The sequence below is a fragment of the Emys orbicularis genome, chromosome 5 (genome assembly GCF_028017835.1).
Source record: "Emys orbicularis isolate rEmyOrb1 chromosome 5, rEmyOrb1.hap1, whole genome shotgun sequence".
In the NCBI taxonomy this organism is placed as follows: domain Eukaryota; kingdom Metazoa; phylum Chordata; order Testudines; family Emydidae; genus Emys; species Emys orbicularis.
In genome coordinates this window covers 54,710,364-54,725,400 of record NC_088687.1, presented here as the reverse complement: position 1 = coordinate 54,725,400, position 15,037 = coordinate 54,710,364, and the positions used below count along the sequence as shown (strand labels likewise).

The window sequence follows — 15,037 nt, the reverse complement described above, 5'->3', positions numbered from 1 at the left end:
TATCATTTTGACTGCAATAAGCAGCTGATCATGTTGTTCATGTAGATCAAGAGGAACTAGGGGATGGAGTGATAGAAATCACAGCCTATACAATAATATTTATAATGTACGGTCTGAATATCTTCCAATTATCTTTTTTTAAAATCACAAGGATCATCCTTTGTTTCTTTCCTTCTCCCATTCAGAATGTTGGCCTTTTTTCAGAATAACTTTTCATAACCAATGAAGCCTTCCAGAGATGATAAAATAAAGCATTGTGTTTAATTTTTTTTTTAGTATTTGTATCATGATAGCATCATGTGATATTCAAGCATATGAGAGATACACTCTCTGCCCCCAAAGAACTGAGGTTTCTGAAGCTCTGCTCAGGGTAAATGGAGGATCAAATTAAACAGTGACTGAATTTAGCAGAAGGCACTTTATTTAAATAGTAGGCTTTAAAAAACAAAATAAGTTCATGCCAAGCCTGTTTAACATTTTAAACAATGCTTAGTCATCACAAACTGCTATAGGTACCAACTCCTAGTGCCTGGATTGTCTAGAATGCCCAAATCTGGAAACATGCTTTTATCCTATGAAAGTTGCACCCCTACTTCCTTGGAAGTATGGATGAAGTGAAGAAGAGTTCCAGCTACCTTCACAAATCATGGATTGCAGCCGCAATGAAGTTTTGTGGGAAATAATGAAACTACAAAAAGAGGTTAAGTAATTCTCCTAGATATCACTCCCCATTCAGAAAACATCTGGGGGGGGGGGGGGGGAGGAAGAGAGAGAATGGGCCAAAAAAAGATATAGAATCAGGTCAGCCTGAAAAACTGTAGCCCAAACTCAAAGAGATGGCTTGAGAGCTGAAAATATTTATGGCAGCATGTGACATGAAAGATCTCCTTGTTAAAAGGGACTTCGGCCTTACACTATTTTGTTATTATTTTTGAGGGAAGTTCCTTCCACGCACAGGGTTGAGAGTACTTATTTCCTGGAGGGAGGATCATTTCAACTAGAACAATATTTGTTCTTGTGTGTAAATACAAATAAATGAAGCCTCTTCTTCCAAGTCACAAATAATTGTTACATCATCTTCATGGACCTCTTTACACAGAGAAGTTTAAAACTTTTATGGACCACAAGCTATGTGCAGATAAACAAGGGGACAGGTCTTGAGAAACAAATCTAAAACCAAAGCAATTTCCCCTCTTAAAGACAACTAATCAACAGTTAATGGTAGAAAAGGAACCTAGTAATAGGTTACATAATGAAGATAACATAATGCAGCATAAATACCTGCTTCATGTTCCTACACCAAGAGGTGTAAGAAAGTTGTGAGGGCAAAAGATTCAATATGGGATTTTTTTTTTTTAAAGTTTTCCTTTGGAGAATAGCATATAAGACCTGTAAACAGTGGCTGATTGTCCAAGCTTTCATAACTGAATTTGAGCTTTTTCAAAAATATATGTATAAAAAGTTACATCATTAAACAAATTTTTTGGTGAAGTAAGTGTGAGAATTCCATGAGAATGCATAATTCCATTTTATGAGCAGAACTGGGTAGATTGCAGATGAGGCTATGGTTTCTTTATATTCTGTAAGGTTAGTACTAGGTTATAGTCCAGAAGGAGTCCTTTAACTTTTTCATGGAATTTCTCCCTATAGTGGTTGAAGTGCATAATACTTTCTGGTTCTTCTTCAAACCAAAATTTGTCAAACTCATAAACCAGATAACCTGTAAAGAAAACAAAATAAAGTTCTACAGAACCTGTGATCCATTCTTTTCTACTTTGGCTCTGGCTCCTCCCAGCCTATTCAGCCTAGAGGAAGAAGGCAATGCCTCATTTTATTCAATAGCAATTCTTCTGGATAGTGTAGGAGTAACTAGCAAGAATGCATGCCTTGGAAAATACTGGATATTTATTAAATTGAGATCTGCTGTATGGATCCATCCACCCAAATTTATCCAATGAAGAAATAGTCAGTCAGACATCCAGGTTATGATTCTGGCTTTGGAGGAGCAATGGAGGTAAATGTTTATTTTTCCTTTAAACTATGCTTGAAAATAAATCCATAACCATGTTAGAAGCATCACAGCACTAAATATTTTTAATATGTAACAAACTGGCTGAGAATTAATTGCCCTTCTAATAGCTGGCCCAGTTATAATCACATATTACTGCTAACAACTAAAGGAGTTACTCATTTATCTCGAGTGGTAGAGGCCTGGACTCTTGGTAATGAAGGTAGTCCTGCCGCTGATAATCTATAGGAGGGAAGAGTTACAAATACTCACAATAAAACTGATGGAAGTGTTCCATTTGTGGCAATCCAGGGACCAAGTTGTAGAGATGAGACTTTAAAGCACCACTCTTTAGTAAACTATAAGCCATTTCTGTCAAATTGATCCCAACTATTGCATAGGAATATCTGAAACACCAAAAAATTTCCTATTAGATACTAATGAAATCTATTTTCCTGCTGATTTTTACAATTTATTCCATTTTCCAGGGCTAATTTGTATAGAGACAAATTATTATCTGCCAAATTATTCCTATTCTACATTTTGGGTCATTTTAAGAATCAAGCAAAGTCTGCCTCATGCGTATGGAGCATTTTTGTCTGAAGTGCCTTGTACATCTAAGACGAGAATGAAGTTAAAAGATGGACTGTGTAGGAAATATAAAATTTCATCAACAGCAATGTAGTGAATGCCCCTATTAACCATGCAGAGGCAACAGGATAGGAAGTTTAATCAGCATTGTGATGGGGTGTACCAGCCCGCCACTGGTTCAGCAGGGGTTAATCACAGTCTGTGGGCTGAAGAGGCCATGCCCCCGGCCTCTGCTGGGCATGCTCCTGCTATAAAAGGGAGCAACTCAGCTCAGTCAGGGCTGACTGCCAAAGGGAACAGAGGTGAGCTGCAGGTTCCTGCAGAGGGACAGCTGACTCTCCAGGACTCAGAGGCCCGGCAGACTGCACCTACCAGCGACTCCCAGGCATCCAACACCAAAGAGGGAAGAGAGGCCATAGGACTACCAAGATGACTAGCTGCGGAAGAACGGGTAGGAAGTAAACCAGGGCAACTTAACAGGAAACTGGTCATAGAACTGGGGCTTGGCTCAGTGTGTTTTGGCAGGATCCCTGCTGAGCAGGAGGCGGGCAACCCCGCCACTGTCAGGGCCTTGGGTTGGGACCCAGCGGAGTAGGGAGGATCTGGGTCCCCCTACCCTGGCTGCTGCCTGTCCTGAGATGGCAGCCCACCTGTCCAACCACTCTGGCTATTAGACCACGTGGCCTTGCAAGGGAGAGCGACCATAGTAACTCTGGCCACTAGCCCACATGGCCCTGCGAGGGAGGGCACCCTATTGATCCTGACATTAGACCACACTGCCCAGAAGCCAAGGGCAGTCATCCAGACTCAGCAAGCATATAGAAAAGGGGGGGGGGGAAAGCTTTTTTAAAAAAAATTCTAAATCTGGTCTACTGCCCTCTTTCCAAATCTACTGTAACACGAACATCACAGCTACCAAAAACACCGCTATAGCAAGAAAGCTAGCCAGCAGAAGCTCAAGTAGATCTTATGTATTTTCATATGTGATACAATTTTCAAAGCTTGTTATCGAGTACAATGTGTTAAATCAGGTACGGTTGCACACACAATTTGAGTCATTGAATAAAGTGCATTTTGGGGCTTTGTCCATGATATCCTGTTTCCACAGGGAGATGGAATTCCAAACACAGAAAATATACCTCAGTAACAACTCTAGGTCTGCTCCTGTTATGTATGGACTTTTTCTGTTTAAAAAGCCCAATAATGAAAAATTAGAATAAGTTCAGCAGTCACAAAAAGTGTATCATTTTGAAAAACAAATATTTTACAATATGTTAAAGGATACATGTATATGTTTTCATTGCAGAAGTCTTCATTAATTTTGTAGGATGACTGTTCACAACTTAGATAGGGCAACATTCATGACAAGGCACAAGATGAAGCCTTCCCATGCTTACTATATTAATTATTGAGATAAACCAGAGTTAACTGGGGATTGGGTGGATGAAAGAGGAGTAGTGTCTTGTAAAGTGAGAGATAATAAACAGGCTATCTTTGATTTGTCCAGGCCACTGGATGGGCACTTAATCCATGGAAGTATATATACTGCACTTGGCACAGTGTGCATGAATACATATATCTTGACTAAGTTTGTGTTACTAAATAGAATAAAGGATAATTACTATTTCCTTCCAAATTTAATCCAAATCTGTTAGCCATACTGTTTTGGGGGAATAAGGGGTTGGAGTGTTTTTCTAGAACGAAACAACTGAAGACTACAGATTACTAAGGGCACTAAATAGACTGGTTGGAACAAATACATAGCTATAAACACACAGTTTTCAACTCAGATGCTGTAACCACATCTCCAAAAGGACTATTTTACACTTCAGAAATTAATTCCGTTTGTCAATTTCCTATAGAAAGTGTCAAATGTGTTCCTCTTTTAAAAAAAAATCAGAAGATACTCCAATACAGACTTGCACTCTACAAATCTAAGATCTTTGTGAGATCTTAGGCCCATACAAATGGCTTACCCCAATTTTGTATGATTTGAACGAGAGAGGATCTGGCGAGCTTCACTGGTGTAATGTTTACTAAAATACCTGAAAAGGAGCAAACAAAAACTGAATCTAAGGATTGCTACATAAGCAGTTTATTAATTAAATCTAATATTTTCAATAACAGAAGAATGGAATTGTAGACAAATGTGTATTGAAGAAAGAGTGCAGAATGAAAACCAATAAAAGTAAATGGAGGAAGTGACATGTAACAAGGAATGGCATGATAAAGGAGACCAGTGGGATAGAAGTCTTCCAGAGAATTCAGGATTCCCCCATTCAAGCAGGTTTTCATATCTTCTGTTCTACATCATTAGTACTTTTAACTTAGTAATAACTATTTTGAAAAGTTTTGATCATTTACTTTCTCAGCTATAGCATAGCAGGCCTATAATACATGGGTAGAATGTTTTATTCTTAAACTCCTTTCTGCTCCTCTTCAACTCTTACAATTTGTAACTAAAACCACCATCTATCCAACTAGTTGGTTACAACAATACAGCTCACTGTTGAAGAACTGTTTACTCATTTAGAAAGGGGCTCATTTTCCATTATTCAGTAATGTATTACAGTAGCCAATATATTTCTATTTGCTTCTACTCAGGTAGTCAATCCAGAGGGAATTAGGAATAATACTAAATAAGAATTCATAGACATAGAAAATTTAAGATTTAGAGAAGAAAAGTATTTATTTTCACTTACACCAGATTGACTAATCCCAGCATGCCCATTCCTCTGAAGTCTGTTTTGGGATCATCACCTTGGAAACCAATGTCACACCACTGCTTGGTGATTCTAGCCTTCAGATTTTCATGAGGCATCAGCAAATTCCAAAGCTACATAAATATACTTCCATGTTACAAATAACACAACTGCCAATGTTTTTCCTAGTCATGTTATTTAGAACACTTATTGACGCATGTCGGATAACAAAATAATCTTGCATTTAAGACACAAGACTAAAAATTGGGAGACATGGATTCTCTATGCTTTGTCACATTTACTTTTTTCCCTTGGGTAACTCACTTAAGCCCTATATATACTAAAATTATAACCAAGTCAGGGGACAATTAACTCCCTTAGAGCCCGATACGAATTTACACTAAGGCCCCTTTATGCTGCTCTGGCAGTGCAAAAGGGCCCCAAGTGGATGTAAAAGAGCATCAGGCCCTTAATTTTTCTGGTTGTCAGTCTCCTCATCTACGTAAACCCCAATTCTGCAAACACTTGTGCAAGTGCTTAATTTTAAGCACAAGTACTACCATTGAGTTAAATAAGATTACCCACGTGCTTCAATTGAAACACTTGCATAAGTCTTTGAAGGATCAAAGCCACAGTGAGGATACATATCTATATACAGGGATATTAGAATGCTAAGTTCACTAGTATTTGTAAAACTCATTACATTTCTTGAAGCATTATAAATTATCAAGTACTGTTTGTATGCAGACGTGTTGGTGGTTTTTTTTTTTTAAATAATTGTGTGCTACTATTTTTGGGGTTTCAGATGGAATAAACTTACTGTAAGAAACCCTTGGGAAAAAGAGCTATTGGTCTGAGATTTGCTTTAGGATATTGTTTAACTTGAGAGAGTCACTTTTACAATTGAAAATAGTAAATATTTTTAAAATGCCAACATGCTATTAAAGGACTTAGCAGTAAGGGGATAAATTAAGCTTTCACATACTATTGGAGACTTATAGTAAAGGGCATTTGTCAGAAACTTATTGAAAGGACACCTGTCAGAGCTGGTTTATTCCAATTTTTAAAATCAATTTTGCTCTTCTAGTTTATAAAGACCAAACAGCCTGATAGTTATGAATTTAAAGAAAGCTAAACTTCTATGGCTAATTTATTAGCATTCAATTATTCTAGTAATAGTTTAGGACTCAGAATTCCAAGACACCTTCACCTGGATTAGTTGCTTTTCATGTTCTTCGTTATCTGAATCATATGGAACTTTCCTCAGATTTTCCACCTCCAAATAAAGTTTCTTATAACCAGATATCTGCAGCAAACATACCTGCAGTCTTGTCTTAAAACTGAAAAACAAAAAACCCCACAGGAGCTTAAGGGGGATACATGATGGGATGGCCATAGAGCCATCATTGCTTAGATCATAAGAAAAAGGGAGTACAGGTCCTGCAATATTTAATGTGACACACCAAACTCCTGCAAGCTTTGCCCAACTGGGGAAAAAAAAAAAAAAATCAGTCTTCTAGAGAGAAATGTATTACTTTCCTCACCTCAAAATGTTACACTAGTCTAAACTCGAGAGTGCGTAATATTTCATCCAGCTCCAGTGACAAGTCTAAGGGCAATACTTCAATGCTGCACAGCTAGAAATGGGAACATTGCATCTCTGGCCAAGGGGAGAACCGAAGCTTTCCAACATTAAATGCCACACTTGCTTCTAGATTTAAAGGTCATAAGATATCCGAAACTTTGAAACTGTGGATGGTTTTTATGTACAGAAAAGTTTCTTTAGATCATTTTTAGAGTTGTTTTAAATTAGTTATAATTTTCCCCTCCTCAAGGCCTTTACCATTACAGGTGGAGAGACACAAAAGAAACTGATCTAACAAGCTTTGTTTTTTTAAATGAACTCTCTAAAATAACAATATGTAATAGAGGTCATACAGGATGATATGGTAAAGATTTGATTGAGATGACCAGTACAATTTAACTGTGGGTTGGTCAACTGTGAGTAATGCAATTATCCCAAACTCATGCCGCTAAAACCTTTTTATCATACCACATCATATGCACTCTCATCATCTATACATCTTAAATCCTTAAAACTGAATTGCAAAGTATGATGTATGTGCTGTATTCCCCAAATAACAGTATCAGATTAGGTGATTCCTTTAATAATCTCTCTCATCACATACCTATACAATGTTATAAAAGGTAAAATGATGTGGTCCAGTTAGAAGTACCTATATAACAGTAGCAAACAACATACCCTGTATCCTTCTGTATATTAATCATCTTTTCTTTCATTATACCCAGGACACATTTTTCCACTTCAGCTTCACCAATATGTACAGCATTTCTTAACACCTAAGAAATGAACGTAAGTCAAACAATGAATACAAAATGTAACATCTATTTTGTTCCTATTATTTACCAGTCTGTTCATGCCCATTGCATTTGCATCTTTTAAAAATATAAAAATATGCGACAGTTGTCAAGGTAAATACATTTTGTGATAAAGCCTTAAGTGTGCTTGCTTTGCCTGTGAAAGAATGAGGATAGTTTCATTCCTTCTTTTTCAGCCAGCTGGTAAAATACATTAAATTAAAAAACATGCATCCTGGACCGTGATCTCAAGATAACTAGTATCAGGCCTGATAATTTTTGGAGGAGAATCCTCAAAGGCAAACTTAGATCCTGAGAGAAGTTGTATTGGCAATTCACTATAACCTAGATTTGGATACCCTTAAACGTGCTAAATAGTACCTTACTCCATTTACTTAGTCCTACTGAAGTCAATGGGATTATTGAGGAGTAAGAATTCTCAGTGACATTCTTCCTCCAATTCAATAATGAACTAATACCTCATCAGAAGGAGCAAGTGCACTATTTGGAAGTGAGATGCCAGTGTTAGGATGAGACAGAGGCCTTGACTATGTTGTTACTAACAGCATGCCATACTTTTCCGGAGTGAAGATATTAACCAAAGTCCCAGACAAATTCCAGGACCTAGGTTAATATCTTCATTCTGGAAAAGTGTGGCACGTTTGCTGTTAGTAACAACAAATAGGTTGAGACAGAGGCCTTAATATACATATAACATCCTTGAAAGAGCAAAAATAACCTGCATCAAGGCAATGGTTATCAAAGTTCAACTTAAATGGACAGGTCATGTTATCAGAAAGGATGATGATAGAGTCTCCAAAAAAGTCATTTATGGTTAGCTGAAACTTGGAAAGTACAGGAACGACAGTGAATGTAAATACTTCAAAGTCACCCCTAAGCAGAATCTTAACTTGTGCAGCATAAATGTTGATAACTTCAAAGACAGACCTGAATGGAGATCACATATCAATAAATGCTGTAAATACTTGAAGGTCACACTTACAAGATGGGAGAACTCTATCCTAAGAAGCAGTGACTCTGAAAAAGATTTGAGGGTTGTAGTGGATAATCAGCTGAACATGAGCTCCCAGTGAAATGCTGTGGCAAAAAGGGCTTTGGATGCATTAGTCCAGTGGTTCCCAAACTTGTTCCGCCGCTTGTGCAGGGAAAGCCCCTGCCGGGCCGGGCTGTTTACCTGCCGCGGCTACCGGGAGCAGCGATCGACCGAACCTGCGGACGCGGCAGGTAAACAGCCCGGCCCGCCAGGGGCTTTCCCTGCACAAGCGGCGGAACAAGTTTGGGAACCACTGCATTAGTCCTTGATAAACTGGAAAGGGTTTGGAGAAAAGCCATGAGAGTGATTAAAAGATTAGAAAGCATGCCTCATAGTGGTAGACTCAAAGAGCTCTCTAAAGCTTAACAAAAAGAAGGTTTGGGGGGTGACTTGATTACAGTCTAAGTACCTACATGGGGAACAAATATTTAATAATGGTCTCTTCAATCTAGTAGAGACATCCAATGGCTAGAAATTTAAGCTAGACAAATTCAACCTGGAAATAAGGCATAATTTTTTAACAATTAGGGTATTAACATTGGAACAATTTACCCAAGATCATAGTGGATTCTCCATGACTGGCAATTTTGAAATCAAGACTGGATGTTTTTCTAAAAAATATACTCTATTTTGGGGAAGTTCTATTATACAAGAGGTTAGTCTAGAAGATCACAATAGTCCCTTCTGGCTTTGGAATCTATGAATCAGTTTGAGAAAGACACAAAAGGTTAGTAGCGACTGGACATCTAACATAGTGAATGCTAGTGAAAATGAGCTAGAATCAGAAGCTAAAATAGGGAAAGAACAAGTTAAAAATTACTTAGACAAGTCACCAGGGCCTGATGAAATGCATCCTAAAATACTCAATGAGCTGATTGAGGAGGTATCTGAGCCATTAGCGATTATCTTTGAAAAGTCATGGAAGATGGGAGAGATTCCAGAAGACTAGAAAAGGGCAAATACAGTGCCAATCTATAAAAAGGGAAATAAGGACAACCTGGGGAATTACAGACCAGTCAACTTAACTTCTGTACCCAGAAAGATAATGGAGGAAATAATTAAGCAATCAATTTGCAAACATTTAGAAGGTGATAAGTAACAGTCAGTATAGATTTGTCAAGAACAAATCATGTCAAATCAACCTAATATCTTTCTTTGACAGGCTAACAATGGGGGGAAGCAGTAGATGTGGTATATCTTGACTTTAGTAAGGCTTTTGATACTGTCTTGCATGACCTTCTCATAAACGAACTAGGGAAATACTACCTACCTGGACCTACTATAAGGTGGGTGCTTAACTTGTTGGAAAACCATTCCCAGACAGTAGTTATCAGTGGTTCACAGTCAAACTGGAAGGGCATATTGAGCGGGGACCCGTAGGAATCAGTTATGCATCCAGTTCTGTTCAATATCTTCATCAATGATTTAGATAATGGCATAGAGAGTACACTTATAAAGTTTGCGGAGAATACAAAGCTAAGAGGGGTTGCCAGTGCTTTGGAGGATAGGATTAAAATTCAAAATGATCTGGACAAACTGGAAAAATGGTCTGAAGTAAATAGGAATAAATGCAAAGTGCTCCCCTTAGGAAGGGGCAATCAGTTGCACACATACAAAATGGGAAATGACTGCCTAGGAAGGAGTACTGCAGAAAGGGATCTGGGGGTCATAGTGGATCACAAACTAAATATGAGTCAACAGTGTAACACTGCTGCAAAAAAAAAAAAAAAAAGAAAGAAAGAAAGAAAACAACATACAGGGATGTATTAGCAGGAGTGTTGTAAACAAAACACAAGCGGTCATTCTTCCGCTTTACTCCACACTGATTAGGCCTCAACTGGAATATTGTGTCTAGTTCTAGGCCCCACATTTTGGGAAAGATGTGGACGAATTGGAGAGAGTCCAGAGAAGAGCAACAAAAATGATGAAAACTCTAGAAAACATGACCTATGAGGGAATATTGAAAAAAATTGGGTTTGTTTAGTCTGGAAAAGAGAAGTTTGGGGGGGGAGGACAATCACAGTTTAAGTACATAAACGGTTCTTACAAGGAGGAGGGAGAAAAACTGTTCTCCTTTAACCTCTAAGGATAGGACAAGAAGTAATGGGCTTAAATTGTGGCAAGGGTGGTTTAGGTTGGACATCAAGAAAAACTTGTTAAGGTGGTTAAGCACTGGAATAAATTACCAAGGGAGGTTGTGGAATCTGCATCATTGGAGATTTTTAAGAGCAGACTAGACAAGCACTTTTAAGAAATGGTCTAGATAGTACTTAGCCCTGCCATGAATGCAGGGGACTGGACTAGAGAACCCCTTGTGGTCTCCTCCAGTCCCACGAGTCTATGGTTGGGGAAAAAAGGGCCATGCATCATACCAAGTTTTCAGTGGGAGCCTACACATCCCTATGTGACATCTGTTCGCAACCTTGTGCCTCACAGATTGGAGTATACAGCCACAACAGAACACACAAGATGCCACAATGTCATTGGTATAGTATGGCTGTCTGTAGTACTTAACAATGACATTGTGGCACTATGCATTCATAAAATAGTTTTCATTCCATTCCCAAACAGCTACATTTCAATAACGTGAGATGGGATTCATGAGCGTGTGTGTGTGTGTGTGTGTGTGTGTGTGTGTACACAAAGGGTAAACCATTCTGGGGTAAGATACTCTAGAAATTTAAGATATTAAAATCATAATTAAGACATCTGGTAGAACTTACTCAATGTGCTCTATCATAACAAAAATTTGTTTATGTGGCAGTCACAAAAATTCTCTTTCAGTACCACTTGGCAGTGATTAGACAGAAGAGAACAGTAAGTCATCTTCATAGAAAAACATTTAGTTTAAGATAAGATAAGCAAATTTGAGGGTCTAATACTTTGACAGTATTCCTTTAACTGATGCTGAACATATAAAAAGTAAAATGAACTTGCAACATACTGCTCAACAGCCAAGTATGTATTCATATTCCATTTGCTTCAATTATACAGCACTACTACATGACACCATGCATAATAGACCTAGCATTGAAAGGATTACGTATCACATTTCCATTTTCTACAAAAGATTTTTAGTCTGCAAATCGCATTCCTACCTAGTAGCTTCAGTTTTGCTGTGCAGATCACTGAAGCCTTGATAACATGACAAAAATTACATTAGGAATTAGACTACTTTTGTTCTATTCAAATAATCTATTCAATTTTACATATATTTCTGAATTAGAGTAGAAATATGGATAAAACTGAGCATATTGAGCATTATTCTGTATAAAACTTTAACAGAAAAACAGTGAGAGAAAATTTTACTCCAGCACATATTCTGTCATGAATACATACTTTTAGAAGTTGATAGCTTTCAGTGTCTTTTGAGTAAGTATTACTTTAAGGGCATATTTGTCTCTAAAAATTGGTTTTCTGGTATAGTGTGTTATCTCCATCGACTCCTACCTTACTCTTTGATAATCCCAATGAGTACTCTGTAATACAAGACAAATAATTATATCACTACAACTGTTTTATATATTGAATTCAAACTTTTGACGAGTTACATCATTGACAACACATTTGTAAATAGTATGTCTAACCAGTGTTTTATTAGGGTTGCATCAGCAATTAGTCACCTGACAACACATTTGTAAATAGTATGTCTAACCAGTGTTTTATTAGGGTTGCATCAGCAATTAGTCACCTGTTAATTTAAAATTATCCTTAAGTGACAATACTGAATTGAAAATCTTTTGCATGATGTAAATCTATCACCATCTTTATGAATATAGCAACCTGAATACTTTTGTAGTTTTTAAATTTACTCCATTACAATGTCAGTTTAACAGCCTGGAAAGATGAGGAGCCAGTTTGAAAGAGATAACATAGCTGTTGTGTATTTAGGAATATCTTTCTTTCCAAGCTCATTAAAAACATTCATTTATACTAACGGGAGTTTACAAAAGAACATCATACTTTGTACATTTTCCTACTATTGTTACAATGGCAACCAAGACTGGCTTACAAACAAGAGAAATTACTTATTTTAGATTTACATGTTGCATTTGACATCACTTTGTGTGTAGTTATTTTCAGTGTTTCCCCTTTATAATTAATTTCCATGTTTGCGTGGGTCTTTCAAATAAAACAGCTTTTTTTTGTTTTAAATAGGAAATTGTGATGGTAAAACAAAAAAAATTGGCTAGAGACTCAGCAGAAGGTGTAACACCTTTTAGCTCATTTTTTGAAGCTGACTACATTTCCCTTGGTTAGCAGGGAAAGTAAAGTATATCTTTTGGACCTTTATTTTTGTAGTAATTAAAGCTTAAGTAAAAGCATTTGTAGTTTATATACAGTATGATGCACTTTGCTTTTAAAGTAAATTTAGAGTCCATGAGAAAGGCATTGGCCTGGCAGGCAATACAGGAAGCAAGTTACAAAACAGATACAATACAGGAAGGATATGTCAGCTTTCTCACAACGCTTTGCCAAAATGCTTCTAGAAGACCTCTAGCTGCCAATTCCAGCAATGAACAGAATAGACGTATCTAGGGCCCATGTAACTCTTGCTCCCTTGAGTCTGCCAATAGGAGTACAGTATCAATAATGATTTAGACGTTTTCCCCACTTGGACCGGATGTGAAACCAACCATTTTTTCAGGTATGCCTTCAAACTGCTGTCACACAGATTAACTGTTACCAAACCTAAGTGCAAGAGGAACTGGCTGTCCAGTTGCAAGCTCTAACGTACTTTTTAAAAGATTACATCCTTCATTACCTATCTTTAGCGTCCGTTGTGAACCTTCCTTTGAGCTACCAAAGATACGCTGTAATTCACATTTTCCAGTGAGCTGCCTCAAGATCCATTTCAGCCAAAACCGGAAGAAGTTACTATACAGGTATCCCCATAAGTACACAAACATTTTCTGTGCAAAGAGAGTGACAACTGATCACAGGGCATTCATTGTCTGACACTACAGAAACAATTGTACAATCTGTCTGGGCTGCTAGCTCTTGCTAAGCTGCTAATGATGGTAACATCTACTCCCTCTCACGTGGCGAACACACTTCATCTGCCAGAAATGAAAGGCTGAATCCCCCCTTAGCTGCAAAGGGTAAAGAAGGAGAGACGCTTTGTACTAGAGCTGGCGGTTGGGGAGGGTCAATGCCAAGCCTTAAGGGGGGAGGCCTGGAAGCGCTGCCAGGCACCGCCCCAGCCTCCTCTTCCTGCTCTGCCCAAACACCTCCCCGCTGCCCTACAGCCCGGGGGGGGGGGGGGGTGGCAGCTATGCCCACCGAAAAAAATGCGCAGGGGCCGGGGGAGGGGTAGCGAGGCCGATCGAAAGCGAGGCTGTTGCCCTATCGCTCATCCGGCCAGGTGTCGGGGGGGGGGGGGGGGGCACACAACGGCCCATGTCCGTTGAAAGGAGGGGAGGGGGTTGGCCCAGCGGCAGCTGCTGCCCCCAGCCAGTCAGCGGGGAGCAGGTGGATGACGCGTCCTAGCACGGGACACCCCGCTGGACTAGCCGCCTGCCCCCTCCCAGGCGGGGCAATAGCTCTGCCCGCGCCCTACCAATGAGGGCGCGCCCCCCGCCCGGGTACCGCCAGCGGGACAGGCACTGCTCACGTCGTCCCAACCAGTGACTGGGGCTGGCTCCGGTCTAGCCCCGACTCTAGCGTCCCCCGGAAGGAAACCGGCCACCGGCTGACCCGGAAGTGATTGATGGGGGCGAGGTAAGGGCCAGTTAAACCGCTGTTCCGCGCAGTTCTGCGGTTAATCGCTGAAGTGCCCCGCCCCTCGGCCAGCGTGCGTAACCAGGGGGACGACCTAAGCGGGGAGGGAGACAGGACTCGGCTCCCCCACTCCTCACCGTCCAGGTAGAGTAGCGGTGCCAGGGCGCTCTCCAGACCCTGGCCGGCACGAGCCATTCAGCGAGCCGGGGCAGGGACGAGGTGCGCGCAGCCCGCTCCACTCCACCTGCGCTAGTTCCGGCCGGGCCCCGGTTCCGCTGCCCCCCTAGGGGCGAGGGGTGGCCAGCGGAGCCCCAGGTGGTGTCGGGCAGCAGTTAGTTGTCGGAGCGGGTTCCCAAGGCGTGAAGGGGACTCGTGCTCAGCGGGCACTGGGCACCCGCCTCTTCTGCCTGCGGAACTCGCCTGCTCAGCGCTATGGAGCAGAGCGCTTGGGCCGCGCTGCAATAGCCAGGCTCCCCGGCGCAGCCCTGGCTCATTGGGAGGTAGGGTAGGTAATAGCGACTTGCGATGGGCACCTGGTCCTGCTCCCCCCGCAGACTCCGCCTGGTATGTCCTAGCTAGAGG

General features: G+C 40.1%; 1 protein-coding gene across 2 annotated transcripts; it reads right to left on the bottom strand.

Moving 5' to 3' along the window:
* Window positions 1–765: 765 nt before the first annotated feature.
* On the bottom strand, window positions 766–14,411 carry ELMOD2 (ELMO domain containing 2). Of its 2 annotated transcripts, none has more exons than XM_065405814.1 (9): window positions 14,349–14,411; window positions 13,500–13,647; window positions 12,185–12,213; window positions 7,565–7,662; window positions 6,512–6,641; window positions 5,302–5,435; window positions 4,576–4,644; window positions 2,282–2,415; window positions 766–1,720 (listed from the first exon to the last, which is right to left on the bottom strand). In XM_065405814.1, the coding sequence occupies exons 2-9, from the start codon at window positions 13,642–13,644 to the stop codon at window positions 1,563–1,565; spliced, it is 897 nt and encodes a 298-aa protein (XP_065261886.1). In that variant the 5' UTR covers window positions 13,645–13,647; window positions 14,349–14,411; the 3' UTR covers window positions 766–1,562. The 2 variants fall into 2 exon arrangements, with proteins under 2 accessions (XP_065261886.1, XP_065261885.1); XM_065405813.1 differs by lacking the exon at window positions 14,349–14,411 and adding an exon at window positions 14,295–14,317.
* Between the last annotated feature and the right edge of the window lie 626 nt (window positions 14,412–15,037).

Coding starts and splice junctions, on each gene's coding strand:
- ELMOD2 (XM_065405814.1), bottom strand. CDS start 13,644: ATGTTTGTGTACTTATGGGGATACCTGTATAGTAACTTCTTCCGGTTT. Junction 7,663..12,184: donor TGGGATTATCAAAGAGTAAG/GTAGGAGTCGAT, acceptor TTCATTTCTTAG/GTGTTAAGAAATGCTGTACA. Junction 2,416..4,575: donor TCAAATCATACAAAATTGGG/GTAAGCCATTTG, acceptor TTGGTGTTTCAG/ATATTCCTATGCAATAGTTG.